Here is an 18,315-nt window from a genome sequence, read left to right as displayed (position 1 = left end):
TGTGGGATTTGGGTTGTTTCTCGTAAGTGAGTGAAAAAAATTCTAAACAAGGGATTCCTTCTGCAGTATGCTACTGAGTAAAGACAAAGTGCATGGCAGGAATGGACAAAGAATCCTGCTATCTTGGCCACAGAGAAGACCATGCTTCACATGCCCATTGCTTTAGGTTAATAAATGTACATTTAAAGAAAATCTGTCAGTTTCTGTATGCTCTTCCTGTGCTGCAGTGGGGACTGAGAAGAAGGAACTTTGGATGCTACTTCACCCAGCCAGTGGTCTTTCCCCATCCTTGCCCAGGGTGACTGGTGGAGCAGAGCCACCTCCTCCAGCAGCCACCATTGTAGATAACTCTGAGACAGAAATCTCTACTGTGTTGATCTCTTTGTATCTGGAGTGCACTGATTACCACAGGAATCCTGCATTGTCTCCAAGGATACAATCACCAACCCTCTTTGATTTGGGGCAAAATAATTTTTCCAAACCAGAATCCTCTGATCACCAGGTGGCCTATGTTTGGCATATACATGTCCTGATTTCTGCTTGTGTAGCAGGTCCCTGGTGAAGTATCTCTAAGTTGCTAGTGCAGACTCTGGGAGACAATAATTATAGCTCAAGTAATTTAATTTATTACATTCATATGGGGTTTCATTCCTGGCTCTATGCTTCTGCTGTGGCAGATTAAGTCCAACATCATGGGAGGTATTGGTGAGTGAACCAGCAGATGGGAATTCTGTCCGTCTGTTTTGTGTGTGTGTGTGTGTGTGTGTGTGTGTGTGTCTATGTGTGTATTTCTCTGGCCCTCAAATAAAAACAGCAAGACATGAGGACTAGTAAGCACAATTATGACTGGGAATGCTGCAAAGAAATCGATTTGTGTGCCTGTGAAAAAAGGATGATTGGGCACAGGGATTAGGTGAATTCCTGTCTAACTTGAATTGAGCCTCAACATTCTGGGTGTAGCCAGTTTGGGTCAGATGAGTTAAGTTCCAACTTGTAACACCAGCATCCCATTTCAGAACTCCATCCAGTTCAAGGCTTGGCTACACCACTTCTTATCCACTTTCCTGCAAACATGCCTGAAAAGGCAGCAGAACATGACACAAGTGCTTGACCATAGCCACTTAAGTGGGAGATCTGCATTCAGTTCCTAGCTCCTGGCTTCTACCTGACTCATATATGGCTATTGTGAGCATTTATGGAGTAAACCTGTGAATAGAAGCTCTCTCTCCCATTCTCTCTCTCCCTTCCGCTCTCTCTCTCCCTCTCCATGTTGGGGGGTGGGGGGTGTAACTTTCCCAATCCCTAATGCTTTCAAATAAATCGATCATCTTAAAAACTGCCTTGGAAATCTTTGGACTCACATAGCCATCAGACTTGCCCAAACAGAAACCATATGTGCAAGTCTTTATATCTTGACATCTAATATTGCTTGGTCTCTGGATCCCTCCCGAGACAGTGCCGCACTAGGACAGGATACCTCTGTGTGCTGTGGACATGTCTGATGCAGTATGGAGCTGTATTTGCCAATGTCTCCAGCTGGTGGGGGATGGATACACAGGCCCTAGACAGTCATCTGGGGGGAGGCTCTCAGCATTCCCTGCTACTTCCTTTTGTTTCTTCTCCCTCCACTATTAATCACCCCAGGAATTCCCATGGGGTCAGTCTCATACCACAGGGAGATGCCGCATTTCCCTTTCTTCAGAGGTGAGAGAATAGTGTTGGAGGAGATTCAACTATTGTTCTCCAGATTCACAACTCATTACCTGTGGGGTTTTGTAGAGCTCCAAAAGCGTTCCAAATTCAACAGACAATGCTGATGTGGTTCCAGCAATGATGGCAACATGTCTGCCTTGTGTATGGCAGGTGTAGTTAGGTAAAGCTATAGTGGCCCCAAACAACCAATACACTATGCTCAATAAGGTGTACTGTTCACTGGCAAAGGCATTGTAGAATTTGAAACCGAGGGTCAGGTTGGGGAGTAGCTGGGGGTTTTTATTGATCTCCTGGATGGCAAAGCGGAAGGCCAGCACATATTGGTAGTTCTTCCACAGCCACCTAAAGAGAGGAGCAGCATCAGGGAGAAGGGTGAGACTATGGAATTCAGAGCAACAACAATGCCACGCCCTGAGGCAGCAATGATCAGACTCAGGCTTCCACTCAGTGGTGCCTCAGCTCTAGCAAAAGGAGGAGGTGTGAGTGAAGTTCCAAGTGCTCTAGATGATTGTGGAATGGCCCTTGAACTCCTCTGAAATCAACCATGTCTGTTCTCACACTCACCTTCAGGAACCCTTTAGGAAAGCCTTGATGTGTCCCAACTTAAGGACAACACCCAGGAGCAAGCATTTCTGTTTTCAGTATTTTCTGGAGTAGGCTGAATACCACCTGACTCATCAGTTGTCCCAAATTTTAGAACATTCTCCTCTTCAGCTAGGTCCATCTGAGCCATTTGACCCTGTCCTTGCTATAATTTCCTAATACAATATTTCACTCTGTTCAAGTCAGCTTTAACTTTTTGTTTTCTTTCAAACATAAGAATTTATCCATAAACTCTGTTGGATAATTGGAGATGTTCACTTGGTTTTCATTTTTCTCTGTATTGAATTATCATTTCATATTTTATATTTGCATATTCTCTCCATTTTTCTAAATAACTTAAGTGAAAATTTGATTTCTTAGAATTTAAGAAGAGCTTTCCTGTTTTATGTACCTAAAAGGGTATATGTTCTGTTATCTCACTATGCATTCCTTTGGAATTCTGGATTTTTCTAATTTCTTACATTTCTTCCATAATTTGAATGCTAAGAAAATTCCTTTCTGGTAATAAGTTACACGGGACTCAATATATTTATCCAGTCATTCCTTTAGTCCTTTGTACTTGGATATGTTTCTATTTGGGGCATAACTAAGAATTTGTCCTTTTCCTCAATATTACAATATATATTCATACAGTTTGTAATTGGCAGTGCTTTGCTTATAGTTGAAAGGTATTTCTCTATTATGTCACACAGTGTTGTACATGTTATTCTTATATGTGGAGTTTGAAATTTAATTGTATCTGATAGGTAAAAATCACCATTCTATACACATATAATCCCAGGAGGTTTTCAGATCGTACAGAGGACTTTCTTGTTAACAATGAAGTTGACCTGAGAAATAAATTGTGTTCCTGGCATGTGTCCATAGCTTAGCTCTATTTATTTGAATGATAAATTAAAACCATTGAATAGACTTTTTTCTTTTATACATTGGCCTTCCTAGTATAATATTTCATTTCAAAGGGCATAACGCATTCACCCCAGGATATCTATAGCACTTGCTATCAGCTTAAAGTTGGCTAGCTTAATTCTTTTGTCCCTGAAGACAATGTTGAGAAAAGTATACTAAATATTGCTGCAAGCCACAGCATGGATAAAACAGGAAAACATGGTGCACTGCAAGATGTCATCACAAAAGACCACAAAGGATATGAATCAATTCACATGAAGTGTCCATAACAGGCTGATCCTTACAGACACAAGACAAATGAGTGGTATGCAGGAGAGAAAGAATGAAGGATGTGGAGACACTGAAAAGGAGTGTGGGGATTTGTAAGCGGGTGATGAACATCTGCAGTTTTATCAGCAATGATTTGGGAACTATTTTAAAGAACCTTGATAAAAAAAACTTTATCTCATTATTCAATGATGCATCCTATCATCTCAGAAAAATATACAGTTTATTAAATAAAAATTATCATTAGAATATTACAGTCACACAAAATGAATGCCAAGTCAAAGGCCAAATACTAGGCAAACAAGTATGGGATATGCACATAAAATAATTCCCATCAGTCAGGCAAGTAACAACGTATCTTCCATCAGCTGTAGGGAAGTTATTTCCCTGTATTGAAGCTGGAGCTTGAAGTCAAACTCCAGAAAGCATCAATCATCTGAGCCCATCAAGGGGATTGAAGCATATGCAATTTTAGACTGTGACAAGCACAAGAGGGCTGGCAGGTCTGCACAAAATAGAGTGGCCAGACACTTTTTTACCTGGGGAAGAGAAGGCAGGGAGAAAAGCCTGGCCTCATCTCCATGGCATGATCTAAAGCTTTCACCCTAAGATTACCAAAAGGCAGGTCCTCCCTGTCTCCCACACAGCATCCCTGAGATGAGAGATTAACTCACCTTCAGATAATCACATCCTATCTCCCTATATCAGACAGAGTACAATCCGTAGCTGCCGCACAACCAGAAGATTCACATGCTTAAAATGTTTACCATAAATGTCCCATTAGGCATCTTGGCTAAGAATATACAAATTAAGAACAGACAAAATCAATGAAACATTGAGAAGGGACAGAACACTGTGAAAACACAGACTAGGAGAGAGCACACACTAACACTGTGCCTCAAAGGTCACCAGCCACATTATCAGTTGCCCCCAGTGCTTGGCAACCTGCTGAACTGATAAGCATTAAATTCCAAAAGGCACTGACATGCACCAACACACACCATTTAAACCAACATCTCTCTGCCTCACCCTCTTCTGAACACATGAGCATATGGTTCTCTGCAGTGAGTCAGAAGCACACTCCACTGTCACCACCACCAAGGGTGCAGAGACAGGATGTCTGTTTCTAATCCTCACCACACATTAATGTTAACAGTTACTAAAACACATGCTGCTCAGGTGCGTCAAGCCCAGAATTAATGCAGTTTCTGTGTGGTTCCTGGAGAAGAACCTTCAGGATCCAAGTGACAGAATTGGAGAAGATAAACCCCTTTCTCCTTATGACTTTCAGGGACTTGATGCCTGCAGTCTGTTGGGGCTCAGTTATTGACATGTGGTTAGACACCGTCTGTTATGGTGGCACATCTCAGACACACATGGACTCACTCTCGGTTGCATTTTGACAATGCTCTTGTCAGCACTGACACTCAGAGTGACCCCTTAATCCTAACACTGACCCCAGACCAGGGTCTCAGTGTCTCAGGACACCTGTGCTCACTCCATGCAAGCAGGTAGGATGGGATCTGGAGTCCCCACATTATGTCCAGGCCTGCTCCTGAGATATCCAAGAAAATGGATTGGGCACAGAGATATTAATGTCACTGCTCTGTCCTTGAAGAAATAAGAAGCAAATAGAAAAATGAACAGGAAGACATGGAAGGAACAAGAAAGGAAGGAATCTGTGCCCTTCTTTATTGGCATTTCTGCCACTTTTTGCATACCTTCCAGAATTCTCAGAAAGGATTAAACACAGTAATATACACTCACATTCTATCATAACCACACTTAATACATGCATACAATCTTGAACTTACCAAGACACAACAGTTCTATGCTTGGGAGGATATATAAAAGACATCTGGAGCTTTTCAGTTTCTGGTTCTGGGTAGTAGAGAGGGAAAAATCCACCCAGGATCAGGTCTCCATCTTGGTTGATACTTGGCTTAAGGTAATGATGGCATTGGCTGTAACTCATGCCCTGTGAAGTGTGTATAGTGTGCAGGAGTAGGCACAGAAGGCTCATAGACAACATCTTGCCAGGGTTATCACAATGCAGAGATGAAGCCCAAAATGTCAGTTGAGAGAAGGGAACAAGGAGCTGGCAGGTGGTGGCTGGCTCAAAAACCTGTAGAGAATTGCTCCCTGTGCAGGGCGCAGCTGATTCCCAGTATTGCTGTGTGCCAATCTAGTGAGTCAGAAAGGGGCACATCTAGCAACTACAGGCAGTCATTTCTAAGGAAGTGAGACATGCAGTGAGACATTGCCCTTAGTGTCCCTGTGATCAGCACAGCACTTGGAGCTTGGCCTTTTCATTGCTTCACTGTGTCTCATACAGAAACTCAAGGGATCACCCTGCCCTGGGGCCCTGCACCTGTCACCCTCCATTCTGGGGGAAAACACATTTGAAAAACATGTTTTGGACTCTCATTCCTTTCCTCCTTGTGTGATTTCATCATGGCCCAACAAGGCACTGGGGACCACTGAATGATTGGACAGCGCACAAATGGCTGTTAGTCCAGTGCCCTTCTTGGTGTGTTTGGCTAGTTCTGAAAGAGTTGGTGCTGGGATCAACAAAACATCCAGTTGCATCATTCCACATATCTGCAGGATAGAAGTCAAGGGCTGATATTCATCACTGATGACTCTGTGCTCCCCACCCAGTCTCTTCATTGCTGTGTCTAACTAATATCACTCTCAAGTCTACAGAACTCCGCTGGGAAAAAATAGGCTTTGTGATTGTAAATGTGTAGGCATATCCAGAAAAGGGTACAAGTTCACTCCCATATGTACCTCTGCACACTATTAATCCAGTTTCCCACTTCACTGATGCTCTGCCCATTCAAAATTCTGGAAGCCCCGTCAGCATTACATGGTTTCCATGTGACAAATGAAAGGAACTATGCTCTGCTCCAAACACTGACTTCCTCATCACACATATTTTCCCTCACTTTTCAGAGAAAACATTCTCAACAGAATTTCCTTGCATGTTTTCAATGGATTACTTTAAATTGTATAGATTTTGCTTCCAAGGAAATGATTCAATTTGATATCTATATACATTGCAGTTAGCTCCATTCAAGTATTTACTGTGTATTTTACTTCACATGCTTCTCATCTGTATATGTTGACTGCACTTAAAGTCTACTGACTAAGTACTTTGCAAGTGGACAAAATGGTGTCCCTGTTTCCCTATGACGACGTGCAAGACAGCACTTGAACTCACTGGTCTTGCCTAACTGAAATTCTGATTCCTTTGACCAATATCTCCCTGGGTCTCTAAACTCCCAGCCTGGCAACCTTGGTTCTTTTCTACTTCTGTGAAAAATGACATAAGAATTTTGTCAGGATTGCACTACATCACTTTATGGCTTTCAGTATTATGTACATTTTAACACTATTAGTCCTTCCAGGCCATGAACATGGGATTTCTTTCTATTTATTTCTGTGTTCTAAAATTTATCTCAAGATTTTACAGTTTTCAGTTTACAGATATTTCACTTCCTTCCTCAATTACTATCTAGCTTCTTTCTTTAAGATTTATTTCTTTATTTGGAAGTTAGAGTTACACAGAAAGAAAAGCAGAGGCAGAGAGACAAGTCTTCCATCCGCTGGTTCACTCCCCAACTGGCCGCAATAGTTGAAGCTGTGCCAATCCAAAGCCTGGAGCCAGGAGCTTCTTCTGGATCTCCAATGTGAGTTCAGGGGCCCAAGCTCTTGGGCCATCTTCTACTGCAGAGAGCTGGATTGGAAGTGGAGCAGCCAGGACTCAAACCAGCACCCATATGGGATGCCACCGGCAGCTTTACGCACTGCACTGCAGTGCTGGCCCCTATCTATAGCTTCTTCATCATGCTTGTGCCCTTGATGATTGTTATTCTTCACTGTGAGAAATGCAGTGGCAGCCCCATGGCCTTCAACAATAGACCAGATCTCCATTCCACAAGACTCACTCACCTGCTCATGAAGTGGAACAAAAAGTGCTTACTCAATAAACACCTGAAGTATAAGTAACTGATGGAATAACGGTGCCATGCAACAAAAGTCAGAGGGAACAAATGTTCCTTAGGTCAGGAAGGTATAGGACTAATTAGGTGTGAAAAGATGTCACATTTTCTAGATTTCCTTCAAGAACTTTTTTTAACTTTTATTTAATGAATATAAATTTCCAAAATACAGCTTATGGATTACAATGGCTTCCCCCCATAACGTCCCTCCCACCTTCAACCCTCACCTCTCCCACTCCCTCTCCCCTTCCATTCACATCAAGATTCATTTTTCATTCTCTTTATATACAGAAGATCAGTTTAGCATACATTAAGTAAAGATTTCAACAGTTTGCTCCACACAGAAATATAAAGTGAAAAATAATAGATGATTTTTTAAATGATGATGAAATCAGATCAGACCTATTGCCATGTTTAATCCCAGTGAGAGTCAAGTTGGGAATTGATAATTTCTTCTTCTTCTTCTTTTTTTTTTTTTTACAGAAGATCAGTTTAGTATACATTAACTAAAGCTTTCAACAGTTTGCACCCCCATAGAAACACAAAGTGAAATATACTGCTTGAGTACTCGTTATAGCATTAAGTCTCAATGTACAGCACGCTAAGGACAGAGATCCTACATGAGGAGTAAGTGCACAGTGACTCCTGTTGTTGACTTTACAAATTGACACTCCTGTCTATGGCATCAGTAATCTCCCCATGCTCCAGTCATGAGTTTCCAAGGCTATGGAAGCCTTTTGAGTTCTCCGACTCTTATCTTGTTTAGAAAAGGTCATAGTCAAAGTGGAGGTTCTCTCCTCCCTTCAGAGAAAGGCACCTCCCTCTTTGAAGACCTGTTCTTTCCACTGGGATCTCACTCCCAGAGATCTTTCATTTAGGTTTTTTCTTTTTTTGCCTGAGTGTCTTGGCTTTCCATGCCTGAAATACTCTCATGGGCTTTTCAGCCAGATGGGAATGCCTTTAGGGCTGATTCTGAGGCCAAAGTGCTGTTTATAACATCCGCCATTCTATGAGTTTGCTGAGTATCTCGCTTCCCATGTTGGATCACTCTCCCCTTTATTTATTCTATCGGTTAGTATTAGCAGGTACTGGACTTGTTTATGTGCTCCCTTTGACTCTTAGTCCTTTCATCATGATCAGTTGTGAACTGAAATTGATCACTTGGACTAGTGAGATGGCATTGGTACATGCTACCTTGATGGGATTGAATTGGAGTCCCCTGGTATGTTTCTAACTCTACCATTTGGGGCAAGTCAGCTTGAGCATGTCCCAAATTGTACATCTCTTCCCACTCTTATTCCCACTCTTATGTTTAACAGGGATCACATTTCAGTTAAATTTCAACACTTAAGCATAACTGTGTATTAATTACAGAATTAAACCAGTCATATTCAGTAGATATGGTAGAATGGTAGAGTTGGAAACATACCAGGGGACTCCAATTCAATCCCATCAAGGTGGCATGTACCAATGCCATCTCACTAGTCCAAGTGTTCAATTTCATTTCACAATTGATCATAATGAAAGGACTAAGAGTCAAAGGGAGGAATCTATCCATTTCTGATAGATTTTCTTGTTTGCTGGCACACAAGTCCTTGTAGTAATTTCTAATGATTCTTTTTATTTCTGGGGAGTCTGTTGTTATGTTTCCTTTTTCATCTCTGATTTTATTGATTTGGGTCTTTTCTCTTCTTTTTTTAGTTAGTTGGGCAATGGGGTGTCAATTTTGTTTATTTTTTCAAAAAACCAGCTCCTCGTTTGGCTGATTTTTTGTAATGTTTTTCTTGATTTAATCCTGTTGATTTCTTCTCTGATTTTAATTATTTCTCTTCACCTACTAGATTGGGTTCTGGTTTGCTGTAGGTTTTCTAGATCCTTGAGGTGAATTGAAAGCTCATCTATTTGGTGTCTTTCCAATTTCTTGATGTAGGCACCTATTGATATAAACTTTCCTCTTAACACTGCTTTTGCTGCGTCCCACAAGTTTTGGTATGTTGTGCTGTTATCCTCATTTACTTCCAGAAAGTTTTTGATTTCACTTTTGATTTCTTCTATGACCCATTGTTCATTCAGGAGCATGTTGTTCAATCTCCATGTGTTTGCGTATGCTCTAGGGATTCCTGAGTTGCTAATTTCCAACTTCATTCCTTTATGGTCTGAGAAGCTGCATGGTATGATTCTAATTATTTGAATTTGCTGAGACTTGCTTTATGGCCTAGTATGTGGTCAATGCTAGAGAAGGTTCCATGTACTGCTGAGAAGAATGTAAAATCTTTAGCTGTAGGATTGAAAGTTCTGTCAATATCTGTTAGATCCATTTGGGCTATAGTGTCGTTTAAATCTACTGTATCCTTGTTGATCTTCTGACCGGATGATCTGTCTATTTCTGAGAGTGGAGTATTGAAGTCCCCCAGTACTATTGTATTGGGGTCTAAGTCTCCCTTTAAGTCCGTTAACAAATCTTTTAGATAAACCGGTGCCCTGTAGTTAGGTGCATATACATTGATAATTGTTATATCTTCCTGTTGAATTGATCCCTTAATCATTATGTAGTGTCCCTCTTTGTCTCTCTTAACGGTTTTTGTGGTAAAGTTTATGTTGTGTGATATTAAGATGGCTACGCCCGCTCTTTTTTCATTTCTGTTGGCATGGTATATCTTTTTCCAGCCTTTCACTTTCAGTCTGTATGGATCTTTGTTGGAAAGATGTGTTTCTTGTAAGCAGCAAATAGATGGGTTTTGTTCCTTAACCCAATCAGCCAATCTGTGTCTTTTAACTGGACAGTTCAGGCCATTCACGTTCAATGTGACTAATGATAAGTGGTAACTTTGCCCTGCCATTTGCCAAAGATAAGTTCTAATATATGCTTTGAATTCCCTGTGATCTTTTGCTGTGAGCTTTCCTTCCTTGGTTTCCTTCCTTTACCTTCTTTCATATTGATGACCGTGTTTCTTTGTTTCTGTGTGTAACACATCTTTAAGCATCTTTTGCAGGGCTGGACGAGTGGCAACAAATTCTTTCAATTTCTGTTTGTTATGAAAAGTCTTTATTTCACCTTCATTCACAAATGAGAGCTTTGCAGGATATAATATTCTGGGCTGGCAGATTTTCTCTCTTAGTACCTGGGCTATATCTCGCCATTCCCTCCTAGCTTGTAGAGTTTCTGATGAGAAGTCAGCTGTGAGTCTGATTGGAGATCCTCTGAGAGTAATCTGACGTTTCTCTCTTGCACATTTTAGGATCTTTTCTTTATGTTTCACTATGGAGAGTTTAATTGCAACGTGTCGTGGTGAGGATCTCTTTTGGTCGTGTTTATTAGGGGTTCTGTGGGCTTCCTGTACTAGGATTTCTCTGTCCTTCTCCAAACCTGGGAAATTTTCTGCTAATATCTCACTAAAAAGGCCTTCTAATCCTTTCTCCCTCTCCATGCCTTCAGGAACTCCTAGAACCCGAATGTTGGTTTTTTTAATAGTATCCTGAAGATTCCTGACAATATGTTTTAGATTTCTAATTTCCTCGTCTTTTCTTTGGTCTTACTGTATCCTTTCCTGTTCTCTGTCTTCTAAGTCCGATATTCTCTCTTCTGCTTCACCCATTCTGTTTGTAAGGCTCTCTATTGTGTTTTTCATTTGATCTATTGAATTCTTCACTTCAGTCACTATCCCAGTTTCCTGTTGTACTAGTTGTTTCATTTCATTTTGATTCCTCCTTAATATTTCATTTTCACAAGAGAGATTTTCTATCTTGTCCATTAAGGATTTCTGTAGTTCAAGAATTTGTTTTTGAGAACTTCTTAATGTTCTTATCAATTTTTTGAGATCTGCTTCTTGCATTTCTTCTATGTCATCATCCTCATAATCTTGAATTGGGGTGTCTTTTTCATTTGAGGGCTTCATGGTGACTTCCTTGTTTTTTTTACCTTGGTTTTTGCATTTGTTATTTGTCATATTGGAGATATTTGGTTTCTTCACTGTGGTGCTTTTTCTTGTTATACTATGACTCTAGATTAAGTGGACTATCTGTTTTTGATGGAGCCTTAGGGCTTGAGATGGGTGTGGCCTGAGAGCTCTGTTTGGTGTGCCAAAGGTGACACTCCCAGGTTAGGTGTGGTAAACCTCTCTCTCTCTGTTTCTTTTTTTTGATTCAAAAGGGAAGTTATTCTGCACAGCTGAACGAAGTTGGAGGTAGTTCGCAGGCAAATGATATACCCACAGGAGGCAGAGATCAGAAGCTCTTTCCCAAGGACCACACAGGAAATCTGTTCGGCCCTCAGAGTGGGCTCAAATTCTCCTTCAGTCTCCCACTGGGTTGCCAAAGTTACGGAATTGTAGCGTCTCTGGAGAGTGCTCATGTGAATTTCGTGAGTTCTCTCCCCCACCGTCTCTTTTTTCACAGTCTCAGTTCAGTAGCACCACAAATTTACTAGGTCCTAATCTCCTGTTAATTTGCCCCACCCAGAGTCAGGTTTTTCTGCTAGGCTCAGGGCCGGTGCAGACCTGAGGTCACTCTGCTTATGACGTATGTCCAAGATGGCACCTGCTCTTTGTCTTGCTCGCCCTTGAGAGGTGAGTGGAGAGAGAGAAACCCGTGTCTGTACCAGTCACCTTTTTTTTTTCCTCTCTCTCTCTTCCAGTTAGCCTGGTGAAGTTTCCCCCCCCCGGGGGTCGTTCCCTCTAGTCTCCTCTCTCCGCTTGCCTGCCGGTGTCTCGGGCTATTGAGGTTCAGCTCACCTCGCGTTCCAGCACTGGTGTGTTGAGTCTGCCGCTGGTGTCCCGAACTGTGGGCTCCCATGCTCTCCACGCAGGTCCGCTCCCCTTCCAGCGCCAATGTGTGGACTCGGAGCCCTGGACGTCCCAAGTCTCCCCGCTGTTGTCTGTGTGGCACGCACTCTCCTTCGAGAACTGGCGCGCAGACCCTGCGACTTGGGCGGCTCGGTCCCGCGGCTCGGCTTCCGTGCGGTGGGCGACCTTGTTCTCCCAGTAGGTCCTCCGATTCACGGCTACTTGATCCAGAAGAGTTTCCTCTGCAATATTTTCCTGGTTCTTTTTTCTGAGGCTACCGTAACTCCCCTTTTATTAAACTAAATTTTCCCGGGCTATCGGTGCGCGCCCTCACTATTCCGCCATCAATCTCTTCCTCGATATGAATTTTAAGATTGCTCTTTCTACCTCTGTGAAGAATGCCCTTAGTACTTTGGCAGGTTTTGTACAGAATGTGTAGATTTATTTAGTTACTATAGATATTTTAAAGATACTGATTTCATGAACAAGGAATTATCTTTCTATATTTTTGTGTCCTTGATGATTTCTTTCATCAATGTTTCATAACTTTCATTGTAGAGATCTTGCATTTCTTTGGTTAAATTTATTCCAAAGTATTGGATTGTTTTGTGGATATTATGAATGAGATTTCTTTCTTGATTTCTTTATCGATGAGTTCATCATTAGGGTGTTAAAGAGCCCATGGGCGTTTTGGTGTTTATTTGTAACATGCAATTTTACTGAATTGGTTTATCAGTTCTACAGCTTTCTGGTGGAGCATTAGGATTTTCCATGTACAATGTCATCTCATTTGCAAACAGATGGTTTGACCTCCTCCTTTCCAATTTTTTTAAAGATTCATTTATTTATTTATTTATTTTAAAGATGTATTTAATTTATTTGAAAGTTAGAGTTACACAGAGAGAGGAGAGGTGGGGGGTGAGGGGGTCTTCCACTCGATGGTTCACTCCCCAGTTGGCACAATGGCCAGAGTTGTGCCTATATGAAGCCAGGAGCCAGGATCTTCTTCTGGGTCTCCCATGTGGGTGCAGGGGCCCAAGGACTTCTGCTTTTCCATTCCATAGCAGAGAGCTGGATAGGAAGTAGAATAGCTGGGACTCAAACAGGTGCCCATATGGGATGCTAGCACTTCAGGCCAGGGTGTTAACCTAGTGAACCACAGCACCGGCCCCAAGATTTATTTATTTATTTTAAAGTCAGAGTCACACAAAGAAAGAAGGAGAGTCAGAAAGAGAAAGATCTTCCACCCGCTGGTTCACTCCCCAAATGGCATCAATGACCAGAGCTACACCAATCTGAAGCCAGGAGCCAGGAGATTCTTCCAGGTCTCCCACATGGGTGTAGGGGCCCAACAACTTAGGCCATCTTCCACTGCTTTCCCAGGCCATAGCAGAGAGCTGGATAGGAAGAGGAGCAGCCAGATCTCAAACCAGTGCCATATGGGAATGCCAGTACTGCAGGGGGTGGCTTTACCTGCTATGCCACAGTGCTGGCCCCTTCCTTTCCAATTTTGATGCCCTTTATTTCTTCCTCCTCCCTAATTGCTCCTGCCAACACTTCAAGTTGTGTACTGAATAAGAATGTTGAAAGTAGACATGCCTATCGTGTTCAAGATCTGAGGGGAAATGCTGTCAGCTTCTCTCCATTCAGTATGATATTGGCTGCCAGAACATTAGTGACTACTGAGGCATAGACACCTCTCATTCTATACCTCATGCTTCTACACCCCAAATGCCTATACTTAGGCTGTGGCTAGACCCAAAATAGGGAGTCAAACCAGGATTCTCATATGGGTGGACAGAACCAAGTTCCATAATCCATCACCACTTCCTTCCAGGGTCCCCAAGAGTCAAAAGTACAGGCCAGGTGTCAGAGCCAGAAACTGATCCCATGTAATCTGCTAGGCTAAGTGTCCTACCTAGAAGTTATTTTCAAAGGAAAAGTTGATTTTAGTTATTTTATATATACGGAATGTTATATCAGTTTGGTTTTTGGCACCAAACTCTGAAAATGTGACAACAAAACAAGCAGAAAAATATTAGAATCCCTTAGAACTTGCTCTTTTCTTTAAGCCTTTCAGAGAATTCTTTTCAGGCCTTATAAGAATAATGTAGCACTTGGGGGCAAAAATGCATCCCAGAAGTCCTGCACTGGAGGCCAAGATGGAAAAGACCTCCACAGCCACCATGACCTTCCCCTTGGTGCTGTGGTAGACAGGCAGGAAGGTCACCCAGACACTGCAGAACACCAGCATACTGAACGTCAGGAACTTGGCTTCATTGAATGTATCAGGCAGATTCCTGGCTAGGAAAGCTACAGTGAAGCTCGCTAGGGCCAAGGAGCCCAGGTAGCCCAGGACACAGTAGAAGGCAGTGACTGAGCCCTTGTTGCACACCAGGATGATGTGTCCATGCTCAGAATATGCATCTAACTCAATAAAGGGAGGAGAGATTCCCAACCAGATGCCACATAGAGCTAGTTGGATCAAGGAACAGATGGGAATGATGAAGTTAGAAGCTCCGGATACAAGCAATCGCCTGATAGTTCTTCCAGGTTTCATAACCTTGAAAGCCAGAATCACAGTGATGGTCTTGGCCAGCACAGCAGAAATAGCCACTGTGAACACAAGACCAAATGTTATTTGTCGGAGGAGGCAGGTGGCTGTGTTGGGACGGCCAAGGAAGAGTAAGGAGCAGAGGAAGCACAGGAGGAGGGCGATGAGCAGGATGTAGCTGAGAGACCGGTTATTGGCCTTGACGATGGGAGTGTCTCGGTGCTTCACAAAGACTCCCAAAACTGCAGCTGTGGTTACAGAGAAGCACAGAGCCATGCAAACCAGAGCCATCCCCAGGGCATCCTCAAAGGCTAAGAAGGTCATTAGCTTGGGGAGGCAGTGACTTCTCTCCATGTTCGGATACTCATGCTCTGCACACTGGATACACTGTTCTGCATCTGTGGAAGAAGAAAGGCTGAGTTTCCATTGATGAAATTCTGACATTTTCCCTGTTGGGAAAAATGGTTACTTTGCAATGCCACTTTGAGTATAAAATACTCTGATGTAATATGAGGCCACACCCAGATAACCATGCCATCTGACCAGTTAAAGTGATCAGTTAATTCATAATTGATTATAAAAATAGGATTAAATATCAAAGGAGACACATAAATAAGACCATTGTCTGCGAATAATAATTGATAGCATTAAACAGGAGAGAATGATCCAACATTAGAAGTGGGATACACAGCAGACTCATAGAATGGCAAATGCCATAAACAGCACTCTGGCCTCAGATTCATTCCTTAAGGCATTCCAATCTGAATAAAAAGCCCATGAGAGTTTCTCAGGCATCGAAAGCCAAGACACTGTGGTAAAAAATGACCTAAATGAAATATCTCTGTGAGTGAGATCCCAGCAGAAAGAACAGGCCATCAAAGCAGGTATCTTTCTCTGAAGGGAGGCCTTTCCATTATGACTACGACCTTGTCTAAATAAGGTCGGAGTTTGTGAACTCAAGAGGCTTCCATAGCCTTGGCTGCTCATGACAAGAGCCTCGGTTGATCACTGACATTATAAATAAGAGTGTCAATTATTAAATCAACAACAGGAGTCACTGTGCACTTACTCCCCATGTAGGATCTCTGTCCTAATGTGTTGTACTATGATAATTAATGGTAAAATTAGTCTTCAAGCAGTACTTTATAATTTGTGTGTCTGCGTGGGTGCAATCTGTTGAAATCTTTAGTTAGTTTATACTAAACTGATCTTCTGCATATAAAGATAATTAAAAATGAATCAATGAAAAATGGGATGGAAGAGTAGGAGATGGGATTGTTTGTGCATGGGGTGGTAGTTATGGGGGGGAACCGCTATAATCCAAAAATTGTACTTTCAAAATTTGTATTTATTAAATAAAAGTTTTCTTAAAAATATGAGGCCACACCAGAGCAAGTTTCTACATTCCTGACCCAGGGAGAATTCTCATCTACAAATGGGAACAAACTATTTCAAATGGCATCTTTAGCAAATGAGTGGTTAGGGTGGCTCATCCTGTGGCACAGTGATGTCCATTTGCATTCTTCTGAATTCCTCCCCCTGCTGTCTCCAGTCTTTCTCATGCTCAATCCTGCATCATCATGGCTTAGAACATTTGCCTAGGATAATCAGCTTTAGAGCTTTCCTTCTCTTGCAGAGAAATAAAAATGCAAAATGCCTATGAAATCCTTACAACAATCAATATCTAGCATTTCTTCATTGTATACTATTTGATATCTGGTAAAAAGTCTTTCCTTGTTTTATATTTTCATATCTCTGGGACAATTTTTGTCAGTTATTCAATGCAAAGGTTGAAATATATTTTATCAAATCTAAAACATTTGGATTTTATGGAGGTGTTTGACTTTATTATAAGTCATTTGGGTATAATTGATTTTTTCAACAAAATTTTCAAGGAGAAATTAGGTTTTTGAAACTTTCCAATTTCACCTGAAATAAGGGCTTGTTACCCTTCTGCCTCATGGAAGGAATGGAATACTTTGAGCTCTGCACACCACATTGTCCCTCATGAAAAAACTCTTGTGCCATTACACAACAAAGAAGTCCTAAATAGAGGTCAATGAATGGGTATTTCTCTGCTTCAATGACATTTCAGTTAAATACAGAAAATGGTATTGATTTGGCTACCTTTATCATAAAGGTATTATACAATTTTTGCAGGTGGTACTCATTCAATCATAAAATATTCAGAAACATTTTAAAATAATTCTCCCTGGCAATTTTTATCTGGAGATACTCATTCTTCATATATTCAACAGGTGTGATCTCAGAGACATTCTGAGGGCACACAAGCAAATGCTGCTGCACAATGGGCTTCAAGTGTATGTTCATTCATTTTTCATACTTTTTTATACATTAGTGGGTATTCCCAAACACATTATGCATAAGTTAAGTCATTGTTTCTTTACCTTTCTAATGACTAACAATATAAATTTCCTCTTGGGAAAGATTGAAACCAAATGGTTGCTACTGATAACATAATTGAATTAAGAAGTCTCTGGCCACACCCATCAGAGCCTCTAAGGATCCATCAAAAGCAGACAGTCCTCTTAATCTACTGTCACAGTATAATGAGAAAAAAACAAAGAATATCCCCAATATGCCAAACAAATGCAAAAGCCGAAGTAACAAGAACAAGGAAGACACTACGATGCCCCCAAATGAAATAGACACCCCAATTCAGATTATGTAGATGATGAGATAGAAGAAATGCAAGAAGCAGATCTCAAAAATTGATAAGAACATTAAGAAGTTCTCAAAAACAAATTCTCAAACTACAGAAATACTTAATGGACAAGATAGAAAATCTCTCTTGTGAAATGAAATATTAAGGAGGAATCAAAATGAAATGAAACAGTTAGTAGAACATGAAACTCTGATAGTGACGAGAAATCATAATGAAATGAAGAATTCAATAGATCAAATGACAAATACATTAGAGAGCCTTAAAAACAGAATGGGTGAAGCAGAAGAGAGAATATCAGACTTAGAAAAAGAGCACAGGAAAATACACATCAAACTAAAGAAAAGAAGAGGAAATTAGAAATCTAAAAAATATTGTCAGGAACCTTCAGGATACTATTAAAAAAACCAACATTCAGGTTCTAGGAGTTCCTGAAGGCGTGGAGAGGGAGAAAGGATTAGAAGGCCTTTATAGTGAGATATCAGCAGAAAATTTCCCAGGTTTGGAGAAGGACAGAGACATCCTAGTACAGGAAGCTCACAGAACCCCTAGTAAACATGACCAACAGAGATCCTCACCATGGCACGTTGTAATTAAACTCACCACAGTGAAACAGAAAGAAAAGATCCTAAAATGTGCAAGAGAGAAACGTCAGATTACTCTCAGAGGATCTCCAATCAGACTCACAGCCGACTTCTCATCAGAAACCCTTCAAGCTATGAGGGAATGGCAAGATATACCCCAGGTACTAAGAGAGAAAAAGTGCCAGCCCAGAATATTATATCCTGCCAAGCTCTCATT

The 18,315-nt window shown here is 41.4% G+C and overlaps 2 protein-coding genes across 2 annotated transcripts in view; both read right to left on the bottom strand.

The window, feature by feature from the left end:
• Nucleotides 1-5,467, bottom strand: part of LOC127485640 (vomeronasal type-2 receptor 116-like) — a 33,085-nt gene extending 27,618 nt beyond the window's left edge. Inside the window, exons 1-2 of the mRNA XM_070067603.1 lie at nucleotides 5,307-5,467; nucleotides 1,764-2,055 (exon numbers count right to left, since the gene is read on the bottom strand). Of these exons, the coding sequence (XP_069923704.1) occupies nucleotides 1,764-2,055; nucleotides 5,307-5,467 (453 nt within the window). The remainder of the gene's footprint in view (nucleotides 1-1,763; nucleotides 2,056-5,306) is intronic.
• Nucleotides 5,468-14,256: 8,789 nt separating this feature from the next.
• Nucleotides 14,257-18,315, bottom strand: part of LOC138847797 (vomeronasal type-2 receptor 116-like) — a 33,867-nt gene continuing 29,808 nt past the window's right edge. Inside the window, exon 6 of the mRNA XM_070067602.1 lies at nucleotides 14,257-15,229. Within this exon, the coding sequence (XP_069923703.1) occupies nucleotides 14,316-15,229 (914 nt within the window). The 3' untranslated portion in view covers nucleotides 14,257-14,315. The remainder of the gene's footprint in view (nucleotides 15,230-18,315) is intronic.

The sequence above is a fragment of the Oryctolagus cuniculus genome (genome assembly GCF_964237555.1).
Source record: "Oryctolagus cuniculus chromosome 16 unlocalized genomic scaffold, mOryCun1.1 SUPER_16_unloc_1, whole genome shotgun sequence".
Lineage (NCBI taxonomy): Eukaryota > Metazoa > Chordata > Mammalia > Lagomorpha > Leporidae > Oryctolagus > Oryctolagus cuniculus.
Note: the sequence above shows the minus strand (reverse complement) of the source record. Positions and strands in the feature narration are given on the sequence as shown.